This window comes from Galeopterus variegatus, unplaced genomic scaffold (assembly GCF_000696425.1).
Source record: "Galeopterus variegatus unplaced genomic scaffold, G_variegatus-3.0.2 Scaffold7706, whole genome shotgun sequence".
Lineage (NCBI taxonomy): Eukaryota > Metazoa > Chordata > Mammalia > Dermoptera > Cynocephalidae > Galeopterus > Galeopterus variegatus.
The window spans coordinates 62,493-88,936 of record NW_007733817.1 but is presented as its reverse complement, the minus strand read 5'-3'; the positions used below and the strand labels follow the sequence as shown (position 1 = coordinate 88,936).

The 26,444-nt window shown below is 35.1% G+C and overlaps 1 protein-coding gene across 1 annotated transcript in view; it reads right to left on the bottom strand.

The window, feature by feature from the left end:
• The window catches only part of LOC103607774 (echinoderm microtubule-associated protein-like 5), a 44,610-nt gene that overhangs the window by 9,351 nt on the left and 8,815 nt on the right, over positions 1-26,444 (bottom strand). The window contains exons 2-3 of the mRNA XM_008592239.1: positions 10,984-11,143; positions 1,139-1,237 (exon numbers count right to left, since the gene is read on the bottom strand). Of these exons, the coding sequence (XP_008590461.1) occupies positions 1,139-1,237; positions 10,984-11,143 (259 nt within the window). The remainder of the gene's footprint in view (positions 1-1,138; positions 1,238-10,983; positions 11,144-26,444) is intronic.

Here is a 26,444-nt window from a genome sequence, read left to right as displayed (position 1 = left end):
CCTGGCTGAGCGCGGTGCAGCCGGTCACGAAAAAAAAAAAAAAAAAAAAAAAAAAGAATAAGTCTTATAAGTTAGTGTTTATCAACTTATAATACAGATTACATGAAAAAATGGCAAAGCAACTTTAAAATACTAACCCAAAAATACTTTAAAAATTCCACTGACAATTCATTTTTTTATAATTGGTCTATTTACTAAATCCAAAGTACTAATGTGTGAAATGCTTTCATCTGAGTCAGAACACACAGTTGTCTAATAAAATATCCCTCACATTTTAATAATTATCTAAACTGTGTGTGTGAATGTGTAACAGGCCCCTTTGAGAATCTGCTGAAAACCAAATATGTTCTCCAAAATGCAAATATACACAAAATTTTCTATACAACTTTTATAGACTTGTAGGTTCCCACAAAATAGAATCATTGACTATACCTCTGTGCTAATTGAGGTTAGGATTTTACTACACACACAAAAAAGTTAAGACACTTTTAAGAGTGTATAATAAAATTCTTGTTCTATGTTTATAAAAGTAGTATATTTAACTTAAAAGCTGACTACAGAGTATTCTTTATATCAATCCTATACAAGCTGGAATAAGGCATATATATTTTAACAAGTTTCCAAAGTTAAAAATGTTAAATCTATAAAAAATTTATATCATTTTAAACTCACACAAACAACATCATTTTTTACCTTATCTATAACATATATGCAACAAATTAGTGGTAAATCTAGTACAGATCTTAGGCACAAACCATTCCATTTTTAAATTGAGATGTGAATAACGGATATTTGCAATTCATCAAACTGTACAGTTTCATTAAATTCATTAAATATTTGCGGTCCTTTGTATATCAATTATATTTCAATAAAGCTATAAAAAATGCATAGTTTTACTGAAGCAAACACTGCCTTAAAAGTTTTGTGCTGACATTATATATATTAAATCGTGTTTCTGAGTGCCACTTTATATGCACTGTAAGATTTTTATGGGTATTTATAATTGTATGATTTTTTAAAAATTATAAAATTTTAATTATATATGACCTATCTGGCAATAAAAACACACAGAAGAATAAAATCTCCTCCATCCTTTCCCCTCCAGTACTCATTAGAAATCTGAAAGGAGAATACTTACTCTATCTGTGTGACCAGGAGCCATTGATAACATCTTTCCCCTTTTCCAATCCCAAACACAAACTGCATTCTTTGAATCAAGTCCAACTGAAACCAATCGCTGAATTATGTCCAAGAAGTCCAGGAGAGAATAAAAAGGCAAACAAACGAGAGGAACCAAATTATAAATGGCAAATAAATACTACTCGTGAGTTTTATAAACACTTACACATCTATATTTTATAGACCTCATAAACAAAGACTGGATGTATTTCATCTCATTAACATTTGCATATGTGTATAGTTCTTCACATTAAGAAACAGAAGAGAGACTTCCATTTCTAACAATAGGATTGACAAAATATCCTAAACATGTCTCTTGCCAAAAACTAAAAATACTAGATAAAATGTAAAAACCTCTTTCTAAATGCACTGCTAAGCTGTCAAAGAATTAAGAAATCTGAGAACAAAAACAAAGTGATTCCCAGTGAGAATCCTGGAGGGTAAAGGAGCACCTATATCTAGTTAACACTAAAGGCATTAAATGAATCCTGGTAGGGCCGGCCCGGTGGCGCACTGGAGAGTGCGCTGCTTGGGAGCATGGCGGTGCTCCCGCTGAGGGTTCGGATCCCATGTGGAGACCGGTTCCCGCTCACTGGCTGAGCGCGGTGCGGGCGCGACACCGAGGGTTGCGATCCCATTGCCGGTCACCGGTACGGGCGCGACACAAAGGGGTGTGGTCCCGTTACTGGTCAGTAAAAAAAAGACAAAAAGGAAAAAAAAAAAAATGAATCCTGGTATCCCTGATTTTTGTGCTGTGGTGATAAAGATCAACAGGAGATAAAGTCTAGGGCCTACCCAAGGTGGGGATTTAAATTGCAGGCTTCTGACTAAAGCAGAGAACCCCTCAGAGTAACAGACAATAAGAAATAACCCCTTTTTAAAAAAGGAGCAGCAGTGCAGGAAGAGGGAGAAAAAGCTCCCTGAACATTGTAACTACTAGCAGCCTTCACATGGTTGTATGGCCTAAACTCATATCAATCATGAATCTCTCAAGTGGAAAATTTCATTCAGAGTTGTCCTAAGGGTTGGCTGTGTTTTCAAGCAACTTCAACAAAGTGGCCCAGGAAAATATGCATTCTACATGGAGGACTGCAGCTTAAATCCATCCCTCAAAGAATTCTTCCAGGTAGCAATTCAATAAAAATAAGTGTGAAAAAGAGACCATGAGTGAGAATCAGCAAGTCACAACAAACAGCAAAATCAGCATTGCAAAAAACATCATATATTGGAATTATCGGAAAAACAATAGAAAATAAGCTTAATGTGAATAGAGAAATAAAAGTAAGGCTTTAAAATATCTGCATATGAGTCAAGGCTAGAAGACTATAAAAAGTATCCAATGAGATTTGAAGAAGCAAACAGAGCTTCTAGAAATGGAAAATAAACTGAATAAAATTAAAAACTCAACAAAAGAGTAAAATAGAAGATTAGAGAGAGATAATAAGACAATTGAAAACAGGAGAAAGTGAAATGGAAAATAGGAGAGAGGTTAGGAAACATGAAAGACTTGTAGCCAAGGGAGTATCAGAGTCTGAGCTTGTCTCCCTGCCATAAACTACTAGGAAACTGCATAAAATATATGAAACAAATGTTTTCAGACATTTGTAACAGGGAGGGAAGTACTGTGAACCCTGAAAGAGGGGGAAACAAACACGGAGAGTCCTGGAATCACCCCAGTTTCATCTAGGAGGCAATTTCCAGACTATGGCACATAAAGGCGGAAACCAAATAGAGTCCAGTAGATTTGCTTATTTGAGAAGACGAAGCCTAGAGTTCAGAGAAGTCAAGATGGCTAGAATCTGCAGAGCAGAGAAAGAGCTCCAGAAAATCTGTCTGTAGGTCAGATTTGAGAACACCAATCTCTACATGCATAGAGTAAAACGCATGAAGCCATGAAAAGAAGAAATTCTGACAAAAAAAACAATTACTGGGGAACTAAAGCCAAACAATTCTGAGAGATCACAAGGGGTCAGGAATCACTCAAATTACCAGTAGCCAGAATGGAGATATCTCTGACCTTACGGGTTATTTATTAGAGATTCTAGGAGTAGTGCACCTTAGTAATCCATTAGTCCTACAGGAAAAGCTACTCTGGTTCTGCCCCAAAAAAGCTTGAAAGCAAGTTTTTTATAAGGAGTAAACCAACCCATGAGGAACTTAATTAACTGCCAGAACAATGTCAAAATGCTTTAAAGAAATACAACAAAATCCAGCATTCAAGGGCCGGCCCGGTGGCGCACTGCTACAGTGCACCGCTTGGGAAGCACGGCGGCGCTCCCGCCAAGGGTTTGGATCCCACATACAGACCGGCCGCTCACTGGCTGAGCGAGGAGCGGGGGCAACACCGGGGGTTGCGATCCCGTTGCCGGTCCCAGTCCGGTACGGGCGCGACACTGAGGGTTGCGATCCGTTGCCGGTCACAAAAAAAGACAAAAAAAAAAAAAAAAATCCAGCATTCAAAATGTAAAATACGTAATGTCTAGCATCCAATAAAAAAATTACTGGTATATGAAGAAATAGGAAAATGTGACCAATATAACCAGGGAAAAATCAGTCAATAGAAACAGATCTAAGAATTACAGAGATGATTAAAATTAGTAGATACCATTAAAATGAAAATTTTCAAGATGCCCAAGGATTATTTTAAAACAAATATACTAAGAGTAAAAAGAGAAATAGAAAATATAAAAGAAGAACATATAAAACTTGTAAAAATAAATGTTACATTACTGGATATAAAAATTCACTCCAAAGGATTAACAGCAGTNGGTTGCGATCCCGTTGCCGGTCCCAGTCCGGTACGGGCGCGACACTGAGGGTTGCGATCCGTTGCCGGTCACAAAAAAAGACAAAAAAAAAAAAAAAAATCCAGCATTCAAAATGTAAAATACATAATGTCTAGCATCCAATAAAAAAATTACTGGTATATGAAGAAATAGGAAAATGTGACCAATATAACCAGGGAAAAATCAGTCAATAGAAACAGATCTAAGAATTACAGAGATGATTAAAATTAGTAGATACCATTAAAATGAAAATTTTCAAGATGCCCAAGGATTATTTTAAAACAAATATACTAAGAGTAAAAAGAGAAATAGAAAATATAAAAGAAGAACATATAAAACTTGTAAAAATAAATGTTACATTACTGGATATAAAAATTCACTCCAAAGGATTAACAGCAGTTTAGACAGTGATGAAAAGATAAATGAACTTGAAGACATAGCAACAGAAACTATCCAAAATAAAGCATGGAAAGAAAAAGGAAAAAAGAATTAACAGGACCTCAGTAACCTTTAGGAAAATATCAAGTGGCCTAACATACAGGTAGCTAATTGTGGCTCCAAAAGGAGACAAAAGAAAACAGGAAAAGGAAAAGGAAAAGAAAAAGGAAAAAAAAATAATAATAATGGCCAAATTTTTCTAAATTTGATGAAAACCATAAACAAACAAATATAAGACACTCAACAAATCCCAAGCAAGATAATCATTCACACAGAAAAAACACACATCAAAACACATGGTAATCCAATTGCTGAAACCAGCACTAAAGAGAAAAATCTTAAAAGCAGCCAGACAAAAAAGACAATTTGGTATGGAGAAACAAAGACTAAAAAGTTATCTTGGATTTCTTATCTGAAGTGATGTAAGTCAGAAGACAACAGGCAACCTCTTTAATGTTTTAATGTGCCAAGGGGGGAAAAGTCAACAAAGACTTGTAAACTTAAAAAGATCTCTTCTGAGGGCTAGCTGGTTAGCTCAGCTGATTAGAGTGCCACTTTGTAACACCAAGGTCATGGGTTTGGATCCCTGTACCTGTCAGCTGCCAAAAAAAGGATATCTTTTGAAAATTGAGTCAAAACAAAGCCTTTTTTCAAGCAGACAAAATGTGAGAAACTTCATCAGCAAACCTGTACTATGAAATATGATAATGGAAGATTTTTAGGCAGAAGGAAAATGATACCAAACAGAAACTCGATTTACACATATGAGTAAGACTATCTAAATGGTAAATATGTAAATAAGATTTTTCTCATTTTAAAATTTCTTTAAAAACTAACTTTTCAAGGCAAAAGTAACAACAGTTACTATGGGGGTTACAAAATATGCAGAAATAAAATGAATGACAACAATAGCACAATAAACAGAGGGGGAGAAAGGTGTAAGGTCGCCAAGGAAGGAGACGCTAGCCAGGTAAAGGAAGAAAAGAAGGTTTTACCAGCAAGTGGCAAGCGGACCTGCCAGGCTGAGCCTAAAATGATGACAGCGCCAAGAGGCAGTTGGGTGTCTTTTACAGGGTTAAGATTGGCATCTGGCCTAGCCTAGGAAGATGGTTACAATTGTTCCATTCCGTGTACAGCTTGCTCAGGGGAACAGAGACTTAGGGAGACAGAAACCTTGGCCTCAGGGAGGGAAACAGTTACAATGTTACACTCTGGGTACAGCTAGCTCACCCTGCTCATGGGACAGAGACTTAGGAAGACAGAAACTTAGAGGAATGAAACTGAAGGGTGGGGGTGGGGGTGGGGGTTCTAAAAATCAGGCTCTCAGTTCCAGGAACCTAATAAAAGGAAAGAGCAGAATACATTCTTCCATATCCTTTCCAAGTGCACATGAAACTTCACGAAGATCACAAAATTCTGGATCACAAGGTGTCAACAATTTTTTAAAATTTAAATACTGAGTAGTTCTCTGAGAAAAACAGAATTAAATTAAAATAACACAAAGTTATCCAGAAAATCCCCCAAATATTTGGAAATTAATAATATACGTCTAAGTAAATGAAAGCACAAAGAAGAAACCACAAGTAAAATGTGAAGAACAACCTATAACACATACTTCGAAAAGTATTGGTTTACAGCAGAGGTCAGCAAATTAAAACCCTCATGGCAAATCCCACCTGTACCTGTACCCTAAAGGCTTTACTGGAATACAGCTACATCCATCCTTTCACATGTTGTCTATGACAGCTTTCACACTACAATGCAGAGATGAGTAGCTACAACAAAGACCATATGGCCCACAAAGCTTACAATATTTACTACCTTTAATTGTTATATAACAATTAGAACACAGATTCTGTACCAGAATGCCTAGGTTTGAGCACCATCTCTTACCAGCTATATGACTTTGGGCAGTCATTTAGCCTTTCTGTACCTTACTTTCCTCACCTGTTAAATGGAAATAATAAAAGTACCTCATAGGGGTAACATGAGAATTAACATACATACATATATGAGTATAAAGGAGTGAGAAGAGTGACTTGCATATGGTTAATGTTATATAAATGTTTGCTATCATCATCATCATCATTATTATTACTATTAGTTTACCAGAACCATAATTAGCTTTAAGAATCCATGCCTGCTACCTGTCCAAATGAGAAATGCCATCTAGTACCCAATTAGAAACAGTTTCTGCAAAGCTAAATTACTATTTCAGCCTCCAAATGGGTAGAATAGTTCTTTGTTGTGGCTCTCCATCAAATCAAGCTAGCAGAAAGCCCAGAGAACAAGAGGAGATAATTTGCTCCTCCTGAGTCATTAATGTTGGGGAAACAGAGGATATCAGCAAATATCTAACTGGAACAGAGATATCTACCTCTTGCTATAGTATTCTGTGTAGAAATTAAAATTTCACAAGTACAAAGAGAGATACCTAGAGGTATCTCTCTTTTCTCTAGCTCAGCTCATCATCTACACAGCAAACCACAATTGGCCAAAAGCTTTAAAATTCCATGTATCCAAATAGATCCTCAAAGCATTTAGCTCTGTACAGGCAGTAGCAAACCAGACCTGCAGCACTTCCTCTGTAGCCTTGATAAACATATCATGGCCAAAATCAACCTCCCTAAGCATAGGTTAAGCAACAACAGAAAAGAAGAGGTTGAAACAAGAAAGTAAATACTATCTCCTTTTCTAGCTTTTTATCATTTTTACTTTATCATCTTTTCTCACATTTAACCCAGCCAAAGTAGGTGAGGAAGAGGATAAAGTTTTCCAGCAAAAGTAATGCTTAACCCACATTTTGTAAGATAGAATAAGAAATGGCCAGTTAGAAAAGTAATAAAAAGTGCATTTCAGACTAAAGGACCCCAAGATTAGGAAAACCATGGTGCTTTTAAAGAAAGTGCCAGCAATTCAACATGGCTGAGGGGAGGAATGTCAACTAGGAAGCAGTAGGTGACAAAGCTGGAGAGGTAGGCCAGAAGCCAGGAAGATGAATAGGCTTTGTTTTTTGATAGAGTTAGAATAAAGGGAGAATTCAGTTTCAAATGAATAATACGGAATATCTACAGAACATTCTTAGAGAGGAGGTATTTGGAATTGAGGAGAAAAGCCAGAGCCACTGTCAACTGATATGGAAGTTAAAGTAATGAATCTAAATAATCACCCAGAGAGAATAAGTAAAACTGTGAAAAGAAAAGAAGGCTATAGACTCCTAAAGAACACTGACATTTACAAAGCAGACAGAAAGAAAGGCTCCTTTAAATTTAACTAAGAAGTAACAATCAGAGAGGGAGAAGGAAAACTAAAGAAGCCTGTATTCAGCTTCCCAAATTCCTATTCCCAAATGCAATTTTATTTGTGTCCATGAATTGAATTGGAAGTATCTATAAAAAGTCCTAGCACACCAAATGCTCAAATAAGAAAAATGTCCTAATACACACTAGAAGCATCCCATGAGTTCCTGAAATTGTGAAACATATTCAAATAAAGAACAATTAAACTTAAAAGATTCTAGCATGAATATTCCTGATATAAGAACGAATTGTTACAATGTTACAAAGCAAAATCACAAATTATACAGAAAATGCAGGGCTCAATATAAAAACTGGTCAAATCATACATAAAGCCATTAGAAGTTAGGATGTGGCAGGGCAATAGAAGAGAATAAAATTCAAGAATAATACAACAGACACTTGAGATATGTCTAGATATCAAGAGATTACTAAAATGCCATTAGAAAAACCAGTGAACAACCCCATAATATTTTTACAAACATGATCCTCTTTATAATGTGCCAAAAGTCAAAGGTAAACTGATACACTTTATTTTGTCTAGCACATAACTGACAAAATTAGATTAAAAGAAAACAGAGATATGTCTAGATATCAAGAGATTACTAAAATGCCATTAGAAAAACCAGTGAACAACCCCGTAATATTTTTACAAACATGGTCCTCTTTATAATGTGCCAAAAGTCAAAGGTAAACTGATACACTTTATTTTGTCCAGCACATAACTGACAAAATTAGATTAAAAGAAAACCTACTTTATTCTCAGTTCATTCTATAATTTAGCAGAATTACAACTATAACTTAAATTTTGTTAAACATGAGAAATATGTTTTTATAAATTACGGTTATATTTTCAAGATAAAGTACCAGTTAAATTTCCCATCCTCCTACCCCCTGTTCCATTTACTATGGAATTTTAGTCCCTGTTTGATGTGGATTTATATAAATAGACTTTTCAGGTCCTAATTATCTTCAATACGGCAGACTGCCAGCACTAGCGTGGATATTCAATTCATTTCCAAGAAAGCCTCTGGGAAAAGAACATTCAGCATTACCACCAACTGGGAAACTCATTCATTGGATAAATCTTAAAATGATACTTATAGTTTCAAATCTAGTAGAAAATGCAAAAATTATACAATATTTCCTGCTTGGTATCCATAAATAGTTCATAGATATAAGCAAATAGATATGTTCTTTTAAATATGTTTTTTAAGTTAAAGCATTTTCTCATTAACATAATTTCAGAGATACTCTTCTTAACTTAATCTTTATTTGGTAGCAGTTCCTTACATTTTAATTTACTGTACTTAAAATGGATGTATTCCTTTTGAAATATAAAAAACCACCTCCTAAGTTACATGTTTGGGAGGCAGTAGAGCACTGCTATTAAAAACATGAGCTTTGGAGTATGACTGACCTGGGTTCCCGCTCTGGCTCCATTTACTAGCTGTGTAATCTGGGGCAAGTTATTTAACCTCTCTAAGTCTCAGTTTCTTTATCTGTAAAATAGAGATAATAATAGTATCTATTTCATAGAGGAGTTGTGAGGATTAAATGAGAAAATTCAGGCTCAGCATAATGCCTGACACTTAGTATGCGCCTGGTATCTTTCAGCTTTTATGTTTTTATAAGCTTAAAATTTTAAGTAACACGTTCTCATAAAGATTTGTGATGATAAAATACATGTACCCAAGACTTTTCTTATAAATTGCTCAAAATAAGCAAAATTAGAGGCTTTCAAGTAGTAAAAAAGCAATGGGTGTGATTTCTCCTTAGATATACTCATATAATAAATTCCTCAACAATGCAATATATTACATTTAGAAAGGGCAATTTCAAAGTTAAAAAGAAAATATCTCTATTTAAAGTATACAGATACTCATAGTTAAAACATCTTGAGTCTCAAAACACCTTAAATGATAAATGATTTTAAAAAACAACTTTGTAGGTTTGTTTCATAATATTTTATGCTCTTGTGTAGTAGGTAAAGAATATTATTCTCTTTCCTTTAAAAAAGAAAATGAAATTCTGATATGAGGACATTAAGGGACTTGAAAGATAATAGCAAAAATGGGACATGAATTAAGTTTTTGTAATTGCCAATCACTGCTATACAGTGATATTAAACCTGGAAGCACATTTTTCCCCAAAGAAGAGGTTCCAGTTAAATCTTTATAGATCCCTTATCAGAAAGTCATCTCTTATCAGAAAGTCATATTAATCCATGCTACTCAAAGAAGCTATACCTCAGAGTAGTACATAAAACATCTACTGGCTATCATTTTCAAAGGAATAAAACACATTAATCTGTTTCTGTAAAATCTAGATCTACAAATAATTTTATAAATTGAGAAGCTGATAACTAAAATTTTTCTGAAAGTTAAAATGATTTTAAAGTCCAATTTTAACATAAAACTTTGAAAAGATTATAAATTAAGCAAACCTACAAAATCTTATTTCTTATTTTTAAAATATATTTTAGGTATAACAACTTCCATAAAAACAGCATGAAAAAGCTCTAGGCTTGTTTAACTTTTTAAAAATCATTGACTTGAAATAGATAATAATTTGGAAACTGATTAGTCAGTGGAGTGATAATTGTATCCTTTGTTTTGAACTTTAATTTTGTATAAAAATAACTCAGAGGAACTGTCTTATTATTTTCAATAAAAATGTAATTTTAATAGATAACTTTTAAAGTAACTGAAAATTAAAATACATACAGCTCTACTTAGAGAAACTTAATTTTCCTAAGACATCTTCCATCTGTCTTATTAAAATACCCTACCTGGAAAAGTTAGAAGTCACGCACCACATAATGACATTGCTGTCAATGACAAACTGCATATATGACGGAGGCTACACCATATAGCTTAGGTGTGTGGTAGGCTATACCATCTAGATTTGTGTAAGTTCATTCTGTGATGTGCACACAATGACAAAATTGCTTAACGATGAATTTTAGAATGTCTCCCTGTCATTAAGTGATGCATGACTATATATAATTTTCTTTAACAGCTAGGTAATATTCTTCTGAATCAGAATCTCTTTGGATTTCAAGGTAGTAATTAATTCGATTGAGAAAGTTCTTGATATGATGAAATAAAATTCCTTATTCTTATTTTTCTTATTATATATTTCTACCTACCCACCTCCACCCTTCGATAAACAAATACTTTTTTATCACTTGCTTCCCAATTTAATATTTATAGACTTATAACCACTTATAGTACAAATTTTTAAAAAATAATTTAGGAAAAAGGGAAAAAATTATCACATACCTGTCCATCTAAGTCAAATGCTAAGCAAGCTATACCATGTGTATGAACATCCTTTAAAACTGATATGGTCTGCACAGTATATGAATCCCAAACACAGATATAAGGGTCTTTCCCAACTTGTCCTGTTGCTACCAATACTCGTTCAGGATGCAATGCAAGGCTGCAAAATAAAGAAACAATTAAATAATAAGACTTAAAAATTTCTTATAGAGCTTTTAGATTATTTGGTATATATAACATTTATATACTCCAATGTGAACATTAGACCTTAATTATTTATCCATTTAAAATACTTTGAATTTAAAATAATTTTTCTAAAAATCCATGCTAAGAGTTACCACTTCAATAGTATTAAACAGTTAATGATAATTATACCTTTCATAATCCTTATAACATGATACAGTATGTGTAAACTTCTCAAAAAAAGAACTTTCACAAGGGATCAACTGAACAACAGCAACAAATTAATAGCAACACTAACACATGCCATTTTCTCACCTGGTACTCACCTGTCTTTAAGCCCTCTGTTCCATTTTACTATTCCTTTTATTAGGTAAAGTTAGACCAAACCTTAATGTCCAGAAGTAGCATTCCATAGCACTCCTACTATATAACACTGATACTTTTATTACAAATTCCACTTTAAGAAACAGAAAGATCACCCATAAACCACAGAAAGTAATCTTTGAGTCTTTAAAAACAAAACAAAGACCTAATAGTTGGTAATGGTCTATGTACATCAGCAGAAGGCAGGGAACAAATGCAGAAAGATCACCCATAAACCACAGAAAGTAATCTTTGAGTCTTTAAAAACAAAACAAAGACTTAATAGTTGGTAATGGTCTATGTACATCAGCAGAAGGCAGGGAACAAATATAAATTTCTACTTGATAAATTTTTCTATAAGTAGATTTAGACTATCAGATTTGTCTTTGACATGGGGAGAAATCACTTCTGGCATCAGGGTAAAGGTTGAAATGAAAAGGGAAAAGTTAAGAAGGTATTAAAACTGATTGTCGGGCCGGCCCCATGGCTCACTCAGAGTGCGGCGCTGGTAGCGCCCAGGCCACGGGTTCGGATCCTATATAGGGATGGCCGGTGTGCTCACTGGCTGAGAGTGGTGCAGAACACACTGTGCCAAGGGTTGTGATCCCCTTACTGGTAAACAAACAAACAAACAACAACAACAACAAAAACGATTGTAGGGGGTAAAAGAAAAGGAAGGATCTAAGAGGACTCTTGGGTTTCTGGCTTGGGCATCTGCACGGTTTGGGGTGGTATTCGTCAAGTCAGGGAATACTAAATGAGTAACCAGTTAAAGAAAAGATGAGTGGAAATGCAAAGTTGGTTTGATGTATGAAAATCAACAAATACATATAACGTTAACAGAATAAAAGACAAAAACCTCCCATGAATGTTCATCTCAGTAGACACACCTAAATCATTTGACAAAATCCATCCGCTTTCATGACAAAAATAAACAACAAACTAGGGATTGAGGGGAACTTCCTTAACCTGATAAAGGGCATCTACAAAACTCTATAGTTAACAACATATTTAATGGTGAAAGCCTGAATGCTACGCAATTACAGAAACAAGACAAGGATGTCTGTTATTGCCACTTCATTCAACATGATAGCCAGGACAGTTAAGCTAGAAAAAGGAACAATACAGAGAAGTAAAACTATCTTTATTTGCAGATGATATAATCTTATATATAGAAAATTCTAAGGAATCCACAAACAGAGAAATAAACAAACAAAAAAAAGGGGGGGGAGCTAATAAAGGAGTTCAGGAAGACTGCAGGATATAAGACCAATATAAAAAATCAGTTGCATTTCTACAAACTAGCAAAAAGAAATCCAAAAGTTAAATCAAGAAAACAATCCCACTTACACTAGTATCAGAAAGTAGTATCATAAAACACTTAGTAATAAACTTAAAGTATAAGACTTGTACACTGAAAACTACAAAACCCCATTGAAAGACATTTTAAAAGCTCTAAATAAATGGAAAGACATCTCTTATTCTAGGCTTTGAAGAATGTAGTATTGTTATAATGGCAACAATACCTCCTAAATTGATCTGAGTCAGCACAATCCCTTTCAAAATAGTAGGTTTCCTTCTTGAAGAAATTGACAAGCTGATTCTAAAATTCAGAAAGACCCAGAATAGCCAGAATAATCTTGAAAAAAGAACAAAGTTGGAAGACTCACACTTTCCAATTTCAAAACACATTAACTTACTACAAAACTACAGTAATCTAGAAAGTGTGATCCTGGCATATGGACAAACAGATCAATGAACAAAATTGAGAGTCCAGAAATAAACCCATACATTTATGATCAATTGATTTCAGCAAGGATGGTATCAAAACCAATGGGGGAATAACAGTCTTTTCAATAGATCAGACACCTGAATATCCACATGTAAAAGAATGAATTTGGACCGATATATCAAACCATGTTCAAAAGTCAACTCAAAATGGATCAAAGACCTAATGTAAGAGCTAAAATGATAAAACTGTCAGAAGAAAACACAGGCATAAATCTTACTATCTTGAGTAAAGCAATGGTTTCTCAGATGTAATATAAAAAACAGAAGTGACAAAAGAAAAAATATATAAAATGGACTTAATCAAAATTAAAAACTTTTACACTTCAAAGGACAACCATTGAGAACATGGTAAAACAAGCCCCAGAATGGGAGAAGATATTTGCAGAGCATATATCTGATAAGGAACTTGTATCCAGAACACACAAAGAATTTTTACAGATCAGCAATAAAACTGCAAATAACCCAATTTTTAAAATGAACAAATAATCTGAATTTCCCCAAGGAAGATAAAGAAAAGGCATAATTAAAGATGTTCAACATCAGTCATCAGCAGGGAAATACAAATCAAAATCACAATGATATACCACTTCTATGACAACAAAAGACAGAAAATAAAAAGTATTTAGCAAGGATGTGGAAAATTATAATTATCTCAATAGTAAAGAAAGTTCAAAAACTACTGGCATTACATTCTGTACATATTTTTGAGTAAAAGGTTTACTCAAAGAAAACAGTCTTTCAAATCAGACAGATCTAGGTTCAAAACTCTGGCTCTGCTCTTCATAGTCTTCTCAGTAAATTATTCATTTTAGTCTTGTTTTTCATCTTTAAAAAAGGCATATATTTAATATATGTAACATGAGGGAAATTTCTCCAATCTTGGAAATTGGGGAGGAAAAACACAAAGGTCCTCATACTTGAAGTGTGAGTGAGATCTACAAATGATAGATCAGAAATATTCAAAGTCACAGTAAAGAACAAGGATAAGGTTAGGTGCATGTTTAGATTTATAAGAAACTGCCAGTTTCCAAAGTAGTTGTTCCATGTTGTACTCCCATTAGCAACGTATGAAAATTTCTGTTGCTCTATGTTCTAAGTAATATTTGGTATTGTCAGTCTTTTAAATTAGACTTTTCCTGATGACTAATGATATTAAGTAACGTTCCTTATAATCTATCTGTTCAAGTCTTCTAGCAATTTTAATTGAGTTGTCTTTAAATTTTTTAGTTTTGAAAGTATTTCACATATTCTCAGTACAAATCTCTTTGTCCAATATGTGAATTGTAAATATTTTCTCCCAGACAAGAAAGTATAGCTTTTCTTTTCATTCTCTTAACAGTTTCTTTCACAGAGCAAACATTAATTTTTATGAAGTCCAGTTCAAAAATTTTTTGTTTTACGGACCATGCTTTTGCTTAACCAAAGGTAATAAAGATTTTCTCATATTTCCTTCTAAAAGTTGTATAGTTTTATGTTTTACGCTTAAATCTATGATCTATTTTAAGTTTTTTTTTTTTTTTTTTTTGTATAAGCTGTCATGTAGGTTGAGGTTCTTTTTTTTTCTTATGAATGTCCAATTGTGTCAGCACCACTTATTGAAGACTCTTTTCTCCATTGAATTGTCCATGCACCGTTGTCAAAAATCAACTGACTGTATCTGTGTTAATTTGTCACAAATTATACCCTACATTTTTACCCACTAGGCTATGCATCTGTCCTTTCACCAGTATCATACTGCCTTGATCACCATAGCTTTATAATAAGCCTTAAAATTAGGTATAATGAGTCCTCCAACTTTGTTCTTTTTCAAAATTGCTTTGGCTATTCCAATTACTTCATCTTTCCTATAAAGTTCAGAATCAGCCTGTATATCCTAAATATCCTGTTGGGATTGCATTAAAGCTATAAATGACTTTGAGGAGAATTGGCATCTTAACTATATTGAGACTTCCAATCCATGAACACATTATATCCATTCATTTTTTAGGTCTTGTTTTTTTCAGCTTCATTTTATAGTTTTTAGTATACAGACCCTGCATAGACTTTGTAAAGTTTATACAAGATATTCTTTGAGTTATTGCAAATGGTATTATTTTAAAATTTCAGCTTCCAATTGTTCACTTCTAGTATTTAGAAATACAACTAATTTATGTATGTTGACTTTGTATCTCCTATGACCTTGCTATAGATCCGCTTAGTTTTAAGACTTGTGTTTCCTCTGTGTGTGGTTTTGGGTGGCTTTTTTTTTTTTGGTAGATTATTTGGAATTTTCTATGTAGGCAACAATGTTATCTAGGAACAAACACAATTTATTTCTTCCTCTCCTCTTATGAGCCTTTTATTTCTATTTCTTGCCTTATTGCACTGGCTTGAACTTCTAGTAGGATGTTTAATTAGGAATGGTTAAGAGAGGATATCCTTGTCTTTTTCCTGATCTTACAAGGAAAACATTCAGTCTCTCACTATTAAGGATGAACTTAGCTGTAGGTTTTTAAAAGATGCTTTTATAAGTTAGGTTAAGGGAGCGGCCTTCTATTCCTAACTTGCTAAGCATTTAAAAAGCATGAATAGATGTTGAATTTTGTCAAAAGCTTTTCCTGCATCTACTGAGATGATCATATGGTTATTCTTCTGTCTATTAATATGTACATCAAATTACATTGGTTAATTTTCAAATGTTGAACAAGACTTATAATCCCAGAGTGATCCCTACTTGGTCATGATATATTATCCTATTGATGGATTTTATTTGCTTACTAGCTTATTCTGTTGAGAATTTTTACATCCATTTTTTGTTTGTTTGTTTGTTTTTCTATAAAGATGACCGGTAAGGGGATCTTAACCCTTGACTTGGTGTTGTCAGCACCACACTTTCCCAAGTGAGCTAACCAGCCATCCCTATATAGGGATCCAAACCCATGGCCTTGGTGTTATCAGCACCACACTCTCCCAAGTGAGCCACAGGCTGGCCCCTTTACATCTGTGTTAATGAGGGACAGTGATCTGTAGTTTCCCTTTTCTTCTAATGTCTTTGTCTGGATTTTGTGTTAAAGTAATGATGGCCTCATAAAAAGAGTTGGGAAGTAGTCCCTCCTCTTCTATTTTCAGTAACAGTTTGTGTTATATTGGTATTATTTCCTCTTTAAATATTTGGCAGAATCACCAGTAAAATAATCTGGACCTGGAACTACAGATCCAATTATTTTAATAGATACAGGACTCTTTATGTTATCTATTTCTTCTTGGTGAGTTTGACAGTTTATATCTTTCAAGGGAATAGTCCATTTTATCTACGTTGTCAAATGTATATGTACAGAGAGAGTTGTTTTTAGTATTCCCTTATTATCCTTTTAGTGCCTTTGAATAAACAGTGATATGATGAATACTGGTAATTTCTGTCCTCTTTTTATTCTTGATCTATCTATAAATTTATCAATTTTATCAATTTTTTCAAAGAACCACCTTTTGGGTTGATTTTTTCTCTACTGTTTTGCTGTTTGCATTAATTTCTGTTCTTTTTCATTTCCTCCTTTTTGTTTCCTTTGGGCTTAATTTGCTGTTCTCTTTCTAGTTTCTTAAGCTGGAATCTTAGATTAGACCTAAAACATTTCTTCTTTTCAAATATATACATTTAATGCTATAAGTTGCCCCGAAACACTACTTTAGCTGAATTTCACAAATTTTCATATGTTTTATTTTCATTTTCTCCCAGTTTAAGATATTTTCTAATTTCCCTTCTGTTTTCTTTGTGTTATTGCTTTTTATTTTGATTTCATTATGGTCAGAAAACATACTCTATCTGATTTCAGTTCTTTTAAATTCATTGAGGTTTGTTTTATAGTATATAGACTATACTGGTAAATACTACAATGGCACTTAAAGAGAATGTGCATTCTGCAGTTATTTCTGTTTTCTTTGTGTTATTGCTTTTTATTTTGATTTCATTATGGTCAGAAAACATACTCTACCTGATTTCAGTTCTTTTAAATTCATTGAGGTTTATTTTATAGTATATAGACTATACTGGTAAATACTACAATGGCACTTAAAGAGAATGTGCATTCTGCAGTTATGGGCTCATGCTGTTTGCTATGCCATAAGTTATAAAGTCCTTTGTCTCTGACCCATGAATGTCATGCCTTTGCCAGCATCCAAGAAACAATAAAAGTCTAACTTATTAGTTTTTTTTTTTTTTGTCTTTTTTCGTGTCCGGCAACGGATCACAAGCAACCCTCAGTGTTGCGCCCGTACCGGACCGGGACCGGCAACGGGATCGCAACCCTCGGTGTTGCGCCCGCTCCTCGCTCAGCCAGTGAGTGGGAACAGGTCTGTATGTGGGATCCGAACCCTCGGCGGGAGCGCCGCTGCGCTCCCAAGCGGCGCACTGTAGCAGTGCGCCACCGGGCCGGCCCTAACTTATTAGTTTTTAAAGAGGGTAAAAACCTACCCCAGACTTTATTAGTTTTCTATGCTAATGTGACAAATTACCACAAATTTAGCATCTTAAAACAAAATAAAATTATCTCACATTTCTGCAGAGTAAAAATCTGGTTACAGTGGCTCAACTGGGTCTCTGCTTACAATCTCACAAGGCCAAAAATCAAGGTGTCAACACAGCTGCATCCCTTTCTGAAATCTCTGGGGATGAACTGAATTCCAACTTCATTCAAAATTTAAGCCAAATTTAGTTCCTTGTGGTTAAAGGACTGAGGTCATGGTCCCCCACTGGATATCAGCTGGGAGCCTCTCACCTCTTTAGGGCCACCTGCATTCCTCATTACACTGCCACCTCCATCTTCAAATCAGCAATGGCATGTTAAATCCTTCTCATGCTTTGAATCTTTCTGACTTCTGCTGTATGTCTTCTCAGCCCAGCTGGAAAAAGTTCTCTGCTTTTAAGGGTTCACATGATTAGACTGGGCCCATCTGGATAATTCAAGTTACTTTTGCTATCTTAAGGTCTACATCTTAATTATATCTGCAAAGTCACTTTTGTCTTGTTTTAACATAACAAATTCACAGATTTCAGAGATTAGAGTATGGATATCTTTGAAGCCAATCTGGCTATCATGTAGACTCAGATAAGTCCACTAGAGGATTTTGTACTTCTAGTTCTGTATTTCTCAGTTCTAACTATTCCATTTTTCTACAACTTCGATTTCTTTGCTCAAACCTTCAAACATTCTATTTGTTTCAAGAGTGTTTCCCTTTACTTCATGGCATACAGTTATAACAATTGCTTTAAATTATTTGATAAATCAAACATCTAGGAAATCTTAGGGCTCACTACCGTTATCTTTTCTTTTATAAATTGTTGAGATTTTCCTAATTCTTTGTATGCTAATTTTGGGTTATAGCCTAGACATTTTGAGTATTATGTTTTAAACTCTGGGTCCTGTTAAAACCTAGAGAATGCTGATATTTTTGTTTGTTTCAGCAGGCAAGCAATCCAATTAATTCAGGGCACTTGTCCAAGCTTCTTTCTGCAATTCAAATGTTAGTTCAGTTTTTAAAGCCTTTGCAGTACTACCACATGTACATACCACAGGGAAAAATCTGAAACTTGGATTATTATAGTGCAGTTCTCAAAGCCTTTGATATGCTGTTTTTAGGCAGTTCCACACATGTGCAGCATAGGAGTGGAGTTAAGGACATCAAGTACAGCCTTATTTGATCCCCTTCTTGAGCTCCATATACCCTGTACTTTTCCTCACACCATCTTGATCCCTTGGTCAAATTGGTGCCTGCCACTGTAAGGTTTCTCTTTGCAGTCAGTAAGTATCTTAGGGGAGATACTTTGATTCTATGTAAGTCCTGTTTCTTCTCAAACTTTTACCCAATCATTTTAGCATCTACTGATGGACCTTTTCCAAAACATATACTACTACAGTATTTGCCTAATGTGATCCTCTTATTTCCCTTTTTTCTTCTACATTTATTAATTGGAATTCTACTATCATGAACTATCTTTTCTCCCCTATTTATTTAATACATATTTGTTCATATCTGCTTGAACTCATGGATATTTTATTTCAAAGGTCAACAAACTTTTTCTGTAAAGGCCCAGATAGTAAATATTTTTTGTTTTGTGGGCAATACAGTTTCTGTCACAACTACTTGACTGACCTGTTGTAACACCAAATCAGCCATAGACAATATGTAAGCCATGCATTCCCTCTGGGAGCAATATCATCTCCAAAGGGGTGAAAATTGGTCTCCTATACATGGAGAGACCACAGGGTACTTCAAAAAGTTCATGGAAAGATTCATATTATCTTTCAATTCTATTTTTCCATGAACTTTTTTGAAGAACTGTCATACATGCAATACATGAATTAATATACAGTGTCTCTGTGGTATTAAAATTTTATAGTGGGTAAAAGTGCTCAGGAAAAAAATTCTAAAAGGGCTCCTGTGGGGGGGGGCAATAATAAAAAAGAGATTGCAAAATACTAATGTAAACAAAGAGTCATGCCTGTTTTCCCATAAAACCTTATTTACAAAAATAGGTAGCAGCCCAGATCTGGCCCACAGTCTGCTGTCTGTTGACCCTTGTTTTATTCTATGGGTTAAAATTCAATTCCACCATCTATTTTGTAGCTCAAATTGTTTTATCTTTGACCTTTAGGAGATCCTTGAGATTGGTTTCTGTATTCTTTCAACAAGCCACCATCTCTTTTTGAACACTAACTTACTTTCTTGAACCACAAAATATTTCAGTATTTTTACTATCCCAGCCCTATAATCAACTACTTTGCAAAGAAGCCCTAGTTCCTTTTATTGCAGAATGGTGTTTAGAGAACAATATCTGGGCACTAGATGTGGTCACTGTTACCGGAGTGTTAGTGCTTCTAGGCTGTCTTATCAGACAGAACTAAGAAATATATACATGTGCAATAACTCATATCTACATTCTCAAGGATACAAAATGTGTCTATTCATCCATCACATAACCATATGAATATTAAATAACTATGAGTTCATATCAACACCTCTGATTCTAATCCAAAACTATAGGGTTCATTTAAAATTTGTTCCTTTCTTTATTTATAACTTCTTCCTCCAAGAGTGAGAAACTAGGCACTCACAATCTATAGTCTATTTACTTGTTTATTTCATTTTGATAGTTATTTTGCAGTTTTGGTATTCTCTGTTTAAGTGATACTGAGACTCTGGTTTGCATAGAAAGTTCATAACCATAAAGTGATTCTGTTTTCTTGGGAAAGAGATTTGGGGGGGTAATTTACTGCATACCACCCACTGTCTTCAGTTACCTGGAAATCTGAAAAGTTATTTTAATGAGGTCTAATTTATAATTTTACTGTTTACAATTCATTATTTTTGTGTCCTATTTCCTGTACTTTTTCCTAGAAATTTTATAGTTTTAGCTCTCACATTTAAAATATGTGACCCAATTTTAGTTAAATTTTTTATATGGTGAGATATAGGTTGAGGTTAATTTTTTCCGATATTCAGGGTTTTTTTAACATCATTTGTTGAAAAGAAATTATCTAGTACAGAGCAAAAATATTGATATATGGTGAAGGCAAGAATCATCCAGTACAGAGCAAAATATTGAAGTAGGTAAAGGCAAGAATTTCTGCAGCAGGCAAAAAAGTGTAGGACCTAGTGCACAAATGGAGGGATTAATATAAAATAGGAGCTTGATGTATTGCCAATGGGTGGGTGGAATACAGAAGTTATCTTCTGATAGTTTCAGTTTTCTTAATGAGAATGAAAGCCTGAGTGTTTCTCAGGTATCCTTAAGGTCAACTTAATATCTTATAGTTAACTCTTACTCACAAAATGCCTAGTATATTACTGAACATATAGAGGAACTCAATAACACTTACAGATTAATTTGGGAGACAGATGATAGAAATAACCACTTAAAGGTGTATTCCTATTCTAAAACACTTCATGAGATGAATACCCATCCATAGTGTGACACCATCATTTGAAACATATGGGAAGAACAGATTCTTTTTTTAAAAGTTCTTTTTCCAATTAATATTGCTGAGTTATGGAATTTAATTTGATATAAGCAATATCATCAAATCCCACAGTTACATATTAAGTTATGTCAAGTATTTAATCTCTAAATTTACCGTAGCTATAAATAATATTGCTGAGTTATGGAATTTAATTTGATATAAGCAATATCATCAAATCCCACAGTTACACATTAAGTTATGTCAAGTATTTAATCTCTAAATTTACCGTAGCTATAAACGAGAAACACATTAACAAACATAAAGGGAGCTGTATTCACCTTTGTATATTTCCCTTATATATAATTGTGTTAATCAGTGTCTAAATTTACCTCAAATGAGCATTTTACACTGTTAGTGTAAAATGTTTATACTATTAATCCTATTAAACAATTAGCTGATAAATTTGTATTCCTTCTCTCAACCTCCAAACTCCCTCATGACCATAGTCCCCCCATCCTCAACCTCTGCTGTGCAGCTGATAATCCTACCTTGCACTTAATGAATAATATAGATGGAATTAAAGGAGACTTCATCCCCACCAAATTCACTAACTGTAACTGTGCTGGCCGACTGTGACTTCTCTCTTGTGCAATGGAAAAAATGTTTCTATTGCTTGAACTCGTCACTTTTGTTACGGATCATATTCCCCTCTCTTTCAAGTACTTCACTCCTAGAACTATGCTTTCTGGAATTATTGCTTCCTTACTACTGAGTCATTTCTATCAGCATTCAAATATACCTCCTAAAAAAAAAAAAAAAAAAAAAAAACTCCCTTGACCCCTCACCTATCACTCCATTTTTCTGCTCCCCATTAACAGTAAATCTCCTGAAAAGGGCTCTCATCTTTTTTAACTCCCTTTATTATCCCAACATATTCTAAGTAGGCTTTTCTCTTCTCCTTCACTTCTCCTTCACAAGATCATGTTTGACCTTGCCAAATCTAATGGTAAACTATTTGACACAACTGATCACTCTTTCCTTTTTGAATCACTTTCCTTGCTAGGCTTTCCAGACTCTAATCTATCAGCCCTGCTTCCTTCTCTGATGCTTTTGCTAGGCCCTACTTCCCATGCCCAACCTCTGAATGTTAAAGTGTCCAAGAGCTTTGTCTTGGCTGTCTTTCCTTCCTCTGCCAGGTGATTTCATCTAATCCCATGGTTCTAAGTGTATATCTATAGTGATAACCCCCAAATCTATATCTCTATCCCAGGACAATGAATGTATCATGGGTACCTCAAATTTAATAAATCCAAAAGAGAATTTTATTTCCTCCTTACTAATCCTCCCACCAATCTGTTCTTCCTCACCTTAATAAATGTATTACCATACATTCAGTTTCTCAGACCAAAAACCTAAATTTCATCCTCACCACTCCTCTTTTCCTCACTTATCACATGCATTCCACCAGCTTGTCTATCATGACCTTCATCTTCTCTGCTACAACCATAATCTGGGATGGCATCCATCTTGCATTAGAACTATTTCAGGAACCTTCTGACTACCCACATTTCCTCCTCTATTGCTCCCCTTTAGAGACTCCTCAAAATAGCCAGTTATCTTTTAAAACAATGTAAATCTGAACTCATCATTCATCTGGTTAAAATCCTCCAATAGGTTCCTACTGAATTAGAATAAAATCCAAACTATCTAAGATGGCACTTATAAGGTTCTGTAAGATACGCCCTTACCTACTTCTCAAACCTTAACTTCTACCATTTTCTCTCCTGTCCACTATGCTCCAGCTGCACTGGCCTTTCTGTCCCTTAAAGAGGCCAAATGTATTATGCTCTCAAATTCTTTGACTAGAATGATCTCTCAAATCTTTGCATCATTCATATCATTCATGCTTTACATCGAATGTAACTTGCTCAGAGAAGCCTTCCCTATCTGCCCCTACTTATCCCAACATATTCTATTACCCTAATTTATTTATAGTAGTTATCAGATATCTAAACTTACTATTACTCATATTTTATCTTATTGTCCCCCACTAGAATGTATATTCCAATTGGACAGAGACTTTGCCATTTTTTGTTCATATTATACCTTAAGCACTTACAACAATGACTGACACACAGCATGTATTAATCAATATTTGTTAACTGAATTTCCAAAGAAGTGTTGAAAGAAATTTTTTGAATGAAATGATCCTCAATAGGGAAAAATCCTTATGCACATTGTTATATAATGCATAATAGTAAGTGAATAAATTTGGCTAGGCTCTGAGATTTTTCCAGTTTGACTTCTAGCCCACCACCAGTTGAACAGGATTACTACTATATCTAGAGCAGTAGTTTTTCAACCGTAGCTGCATAGTAGAACCATCTGGGAAACTTAAAAATTAAAAACAGAAGCAAACAACAAGAAAGAAACTATACCTGGACCCCAGATTAAATAAATTAAATCAGAATTCCCAGGGGTGAGGCTTGACTATTGGTAGTTTTATTTTTTGTTTGTTTGTTTGTTTTTAACTCTCCAAGTGATTCTAACATGTAGCCGGGTTGAAAATCTAGAGCACTGGTTCTCAAACTTTAGACTATGTCAGTATCACCTGGAAGTGATTAAAACCAATTGCTGGGCTCCACACCTAGAGTTTCTGATTTGGTAGGGCTGGGGTGAGACCTGAGAATTTGCAATTTCAGGTCATGCTAATACTGATAGTCTGACAATCACACTTCCAAATAGCAAGAATCTAGAGCTGCTAGCCATGTGTCATTTTTAATAACCAAGTAAAGTAGAAGCTGCTGGAACAAATCTTGAAGGAGGCTAGTTTTGTGTACTAATAATGACATTACTCATTTTGTTTTCTTCCTGCTCCCCCCTTTCCCCTGATCACCTGGGCATAAACAGTCTCCTGGGGAGTCTTGTGATTACAATGTAATCATTGCAAAACAGCTAACACCTCCATTAAGGTGAAGCAGTCTTTATTTTACTTGATACAACTGATCATCCTTTCTCCCCAAAATACTCTCTTTACTTGACTTCCATGAACCCACACTCTCTTGGTTTTCCTCCTGTTTCTCTGGTCACGTTTTTCTCAGTTCTTTATCTTCCAAATATTTAAATATTGGAGGGCCACAGGAAGCCATTTTTTAGATCCTTTCTCTATATTTGCTCCCTGGATATCTCATCCAGGTTCATGGCTTTAAATACTATCTATATGCTAATAATATCCAAATTTATACCAGCCCAGATTGCTTCCCTGAATTATAGACATATATGTTCAACTACAACCCCACTTGTTTGTCTTTTAGGTTTCTCATATGGAACCCTTCTAAACAGAGCTTCTGATCTTCCCTTCCTCCCAAAATAGACAACTTGCTCTTCCCATAGTGTTTCCCAATTCAATAACGGGCAACTCCATTCTTCTAGTTGTTCTGACCAAAAATTCTGTGATCATCATTGATCTTTCTTATCCCTCACAATTTACATCTAACCCATTAGTAAATCATGCTCCCTCTCTCTTCAAAATATGTCCAGAATTTGACTTTTCTCACTACTTTAACTGTTACCACCTTAGTGCAAGCCACCAATATCTCTTGAATGAATTATTGCAACAGTCTCCTAAGTGGTCTCCTAGCTTCCATTCTGCACTTCTCCCTACAGTATGTTCTCAATAGAGGAGCCAGGGTGACTTTGTTAAACCATAAGTAAAATCGTGTCACTAATTTGATTACATTGTTCCAATAACTTCCAATCTCAAATGGGAAGGCCAAAATCCTCTCAATAGCCTACACTGTCCTACACAATCCGTCACCACCACCATTACCTCAATCAAACCTCATTTCTTACTAGTTTTCCCAAAGTTCACTCCACTCCAGCCACACTAACTTTCTTACTGTTCCTCAAATACACTAGGCATTCCAATTCAGGGCTTTTGCACTTGATAGTCCCTCTGTCAAACATATCCTTTCCTCAGATATTCACACTGCATATTCCCTCACCTCCAAGTCTCTACTCAAGTGTTATCTTTACAGTGAGACTTTCCTGCCACCCCATCTAAACACCTATTTAAACTCTTCCCAATAGTCCCTATCTTACTTTCTTTTTTTTTTTTTCCTTAGCCCTTACAAACTACACGTATGCACATACATATATATGAGAGTACTTCAAAAAGTTCATGAAAAGGTTTGTATTGTCTTTCAATTCCATTTTTCCACAAACTTTCTGAAGTACCCTCATATGTATGTATGTGTACACACACACACAATTTACCTTGTTTATTCTGTATCTCCCCTCCCCCAAGAAGATATAGCTCTATGAGAGTATAGAACTTCATCTGTTTGGTTTACTGCTTTATCTCTAAGTGTTAAGAATACTCCCTGGCAAAAAAGGTGCTCAATAAATATTCGCTGAAAGAATAAGTAAACCAAAAACTAGACGTGTCACTTAAGAAAGTTTCTTAAGGTGGGAGTAACCAACTGTTCAAATGATGAAAAATCAAAAAAGATGAGAACTCGGTCCGGCCCGGTGGCGCACTGGATAAGTGCGCCGCTTGGGAAGCACGGCGGCGCTCCCGCCCGAGGGTTCAGATCCCACATACAGACCGGTTCCCGCTCACTGGCTGAGCGAGGCACGGGAGCAACACCGAGGGTTGCAATCCCGTTGCCGGTCCCCGGTCCGGTACTTGGGCAATACTGAGGGTTGCTATCCGTTGCCAGACACGGAAAAAGATAAAAGACAAAAAAATAAAAAATAAATAAAAAAAATAAAAATAAAAGATGAGAACTCATAACTGACCACTGGATTTGGCAATGTGGAGGTCATTGGTGACCTGGCAAGAACTGCTATGGTGAAAGAGAACAGAGCCAGGTACACTAGTGCTCTCCCAGTACACATAGTATTCTAATTGATTCTCTTTTTTTTTTTTTCCTTTTTGTCTTTTTTACTGACCGGTAACGGGATCGCAACCCTTGGTGTTGTGCCCGCACCGCGCTCAGCCAGTGAGCGGGAACCAGTCTCCACGTGGGATCCGAAGAGGGGAGCGCCGCTGCGCTCCCAAGCGGTGCACTCTCCAGTGTGCCACCGGGCCGGCCCTCTAATTGATTCTTTACTTAACTTATAGTGTCTTTATTTTTTTTTTTTCCTTTTTGTCTTTTTTCATGTCCGGCAACGGATCGCAACCCTCAG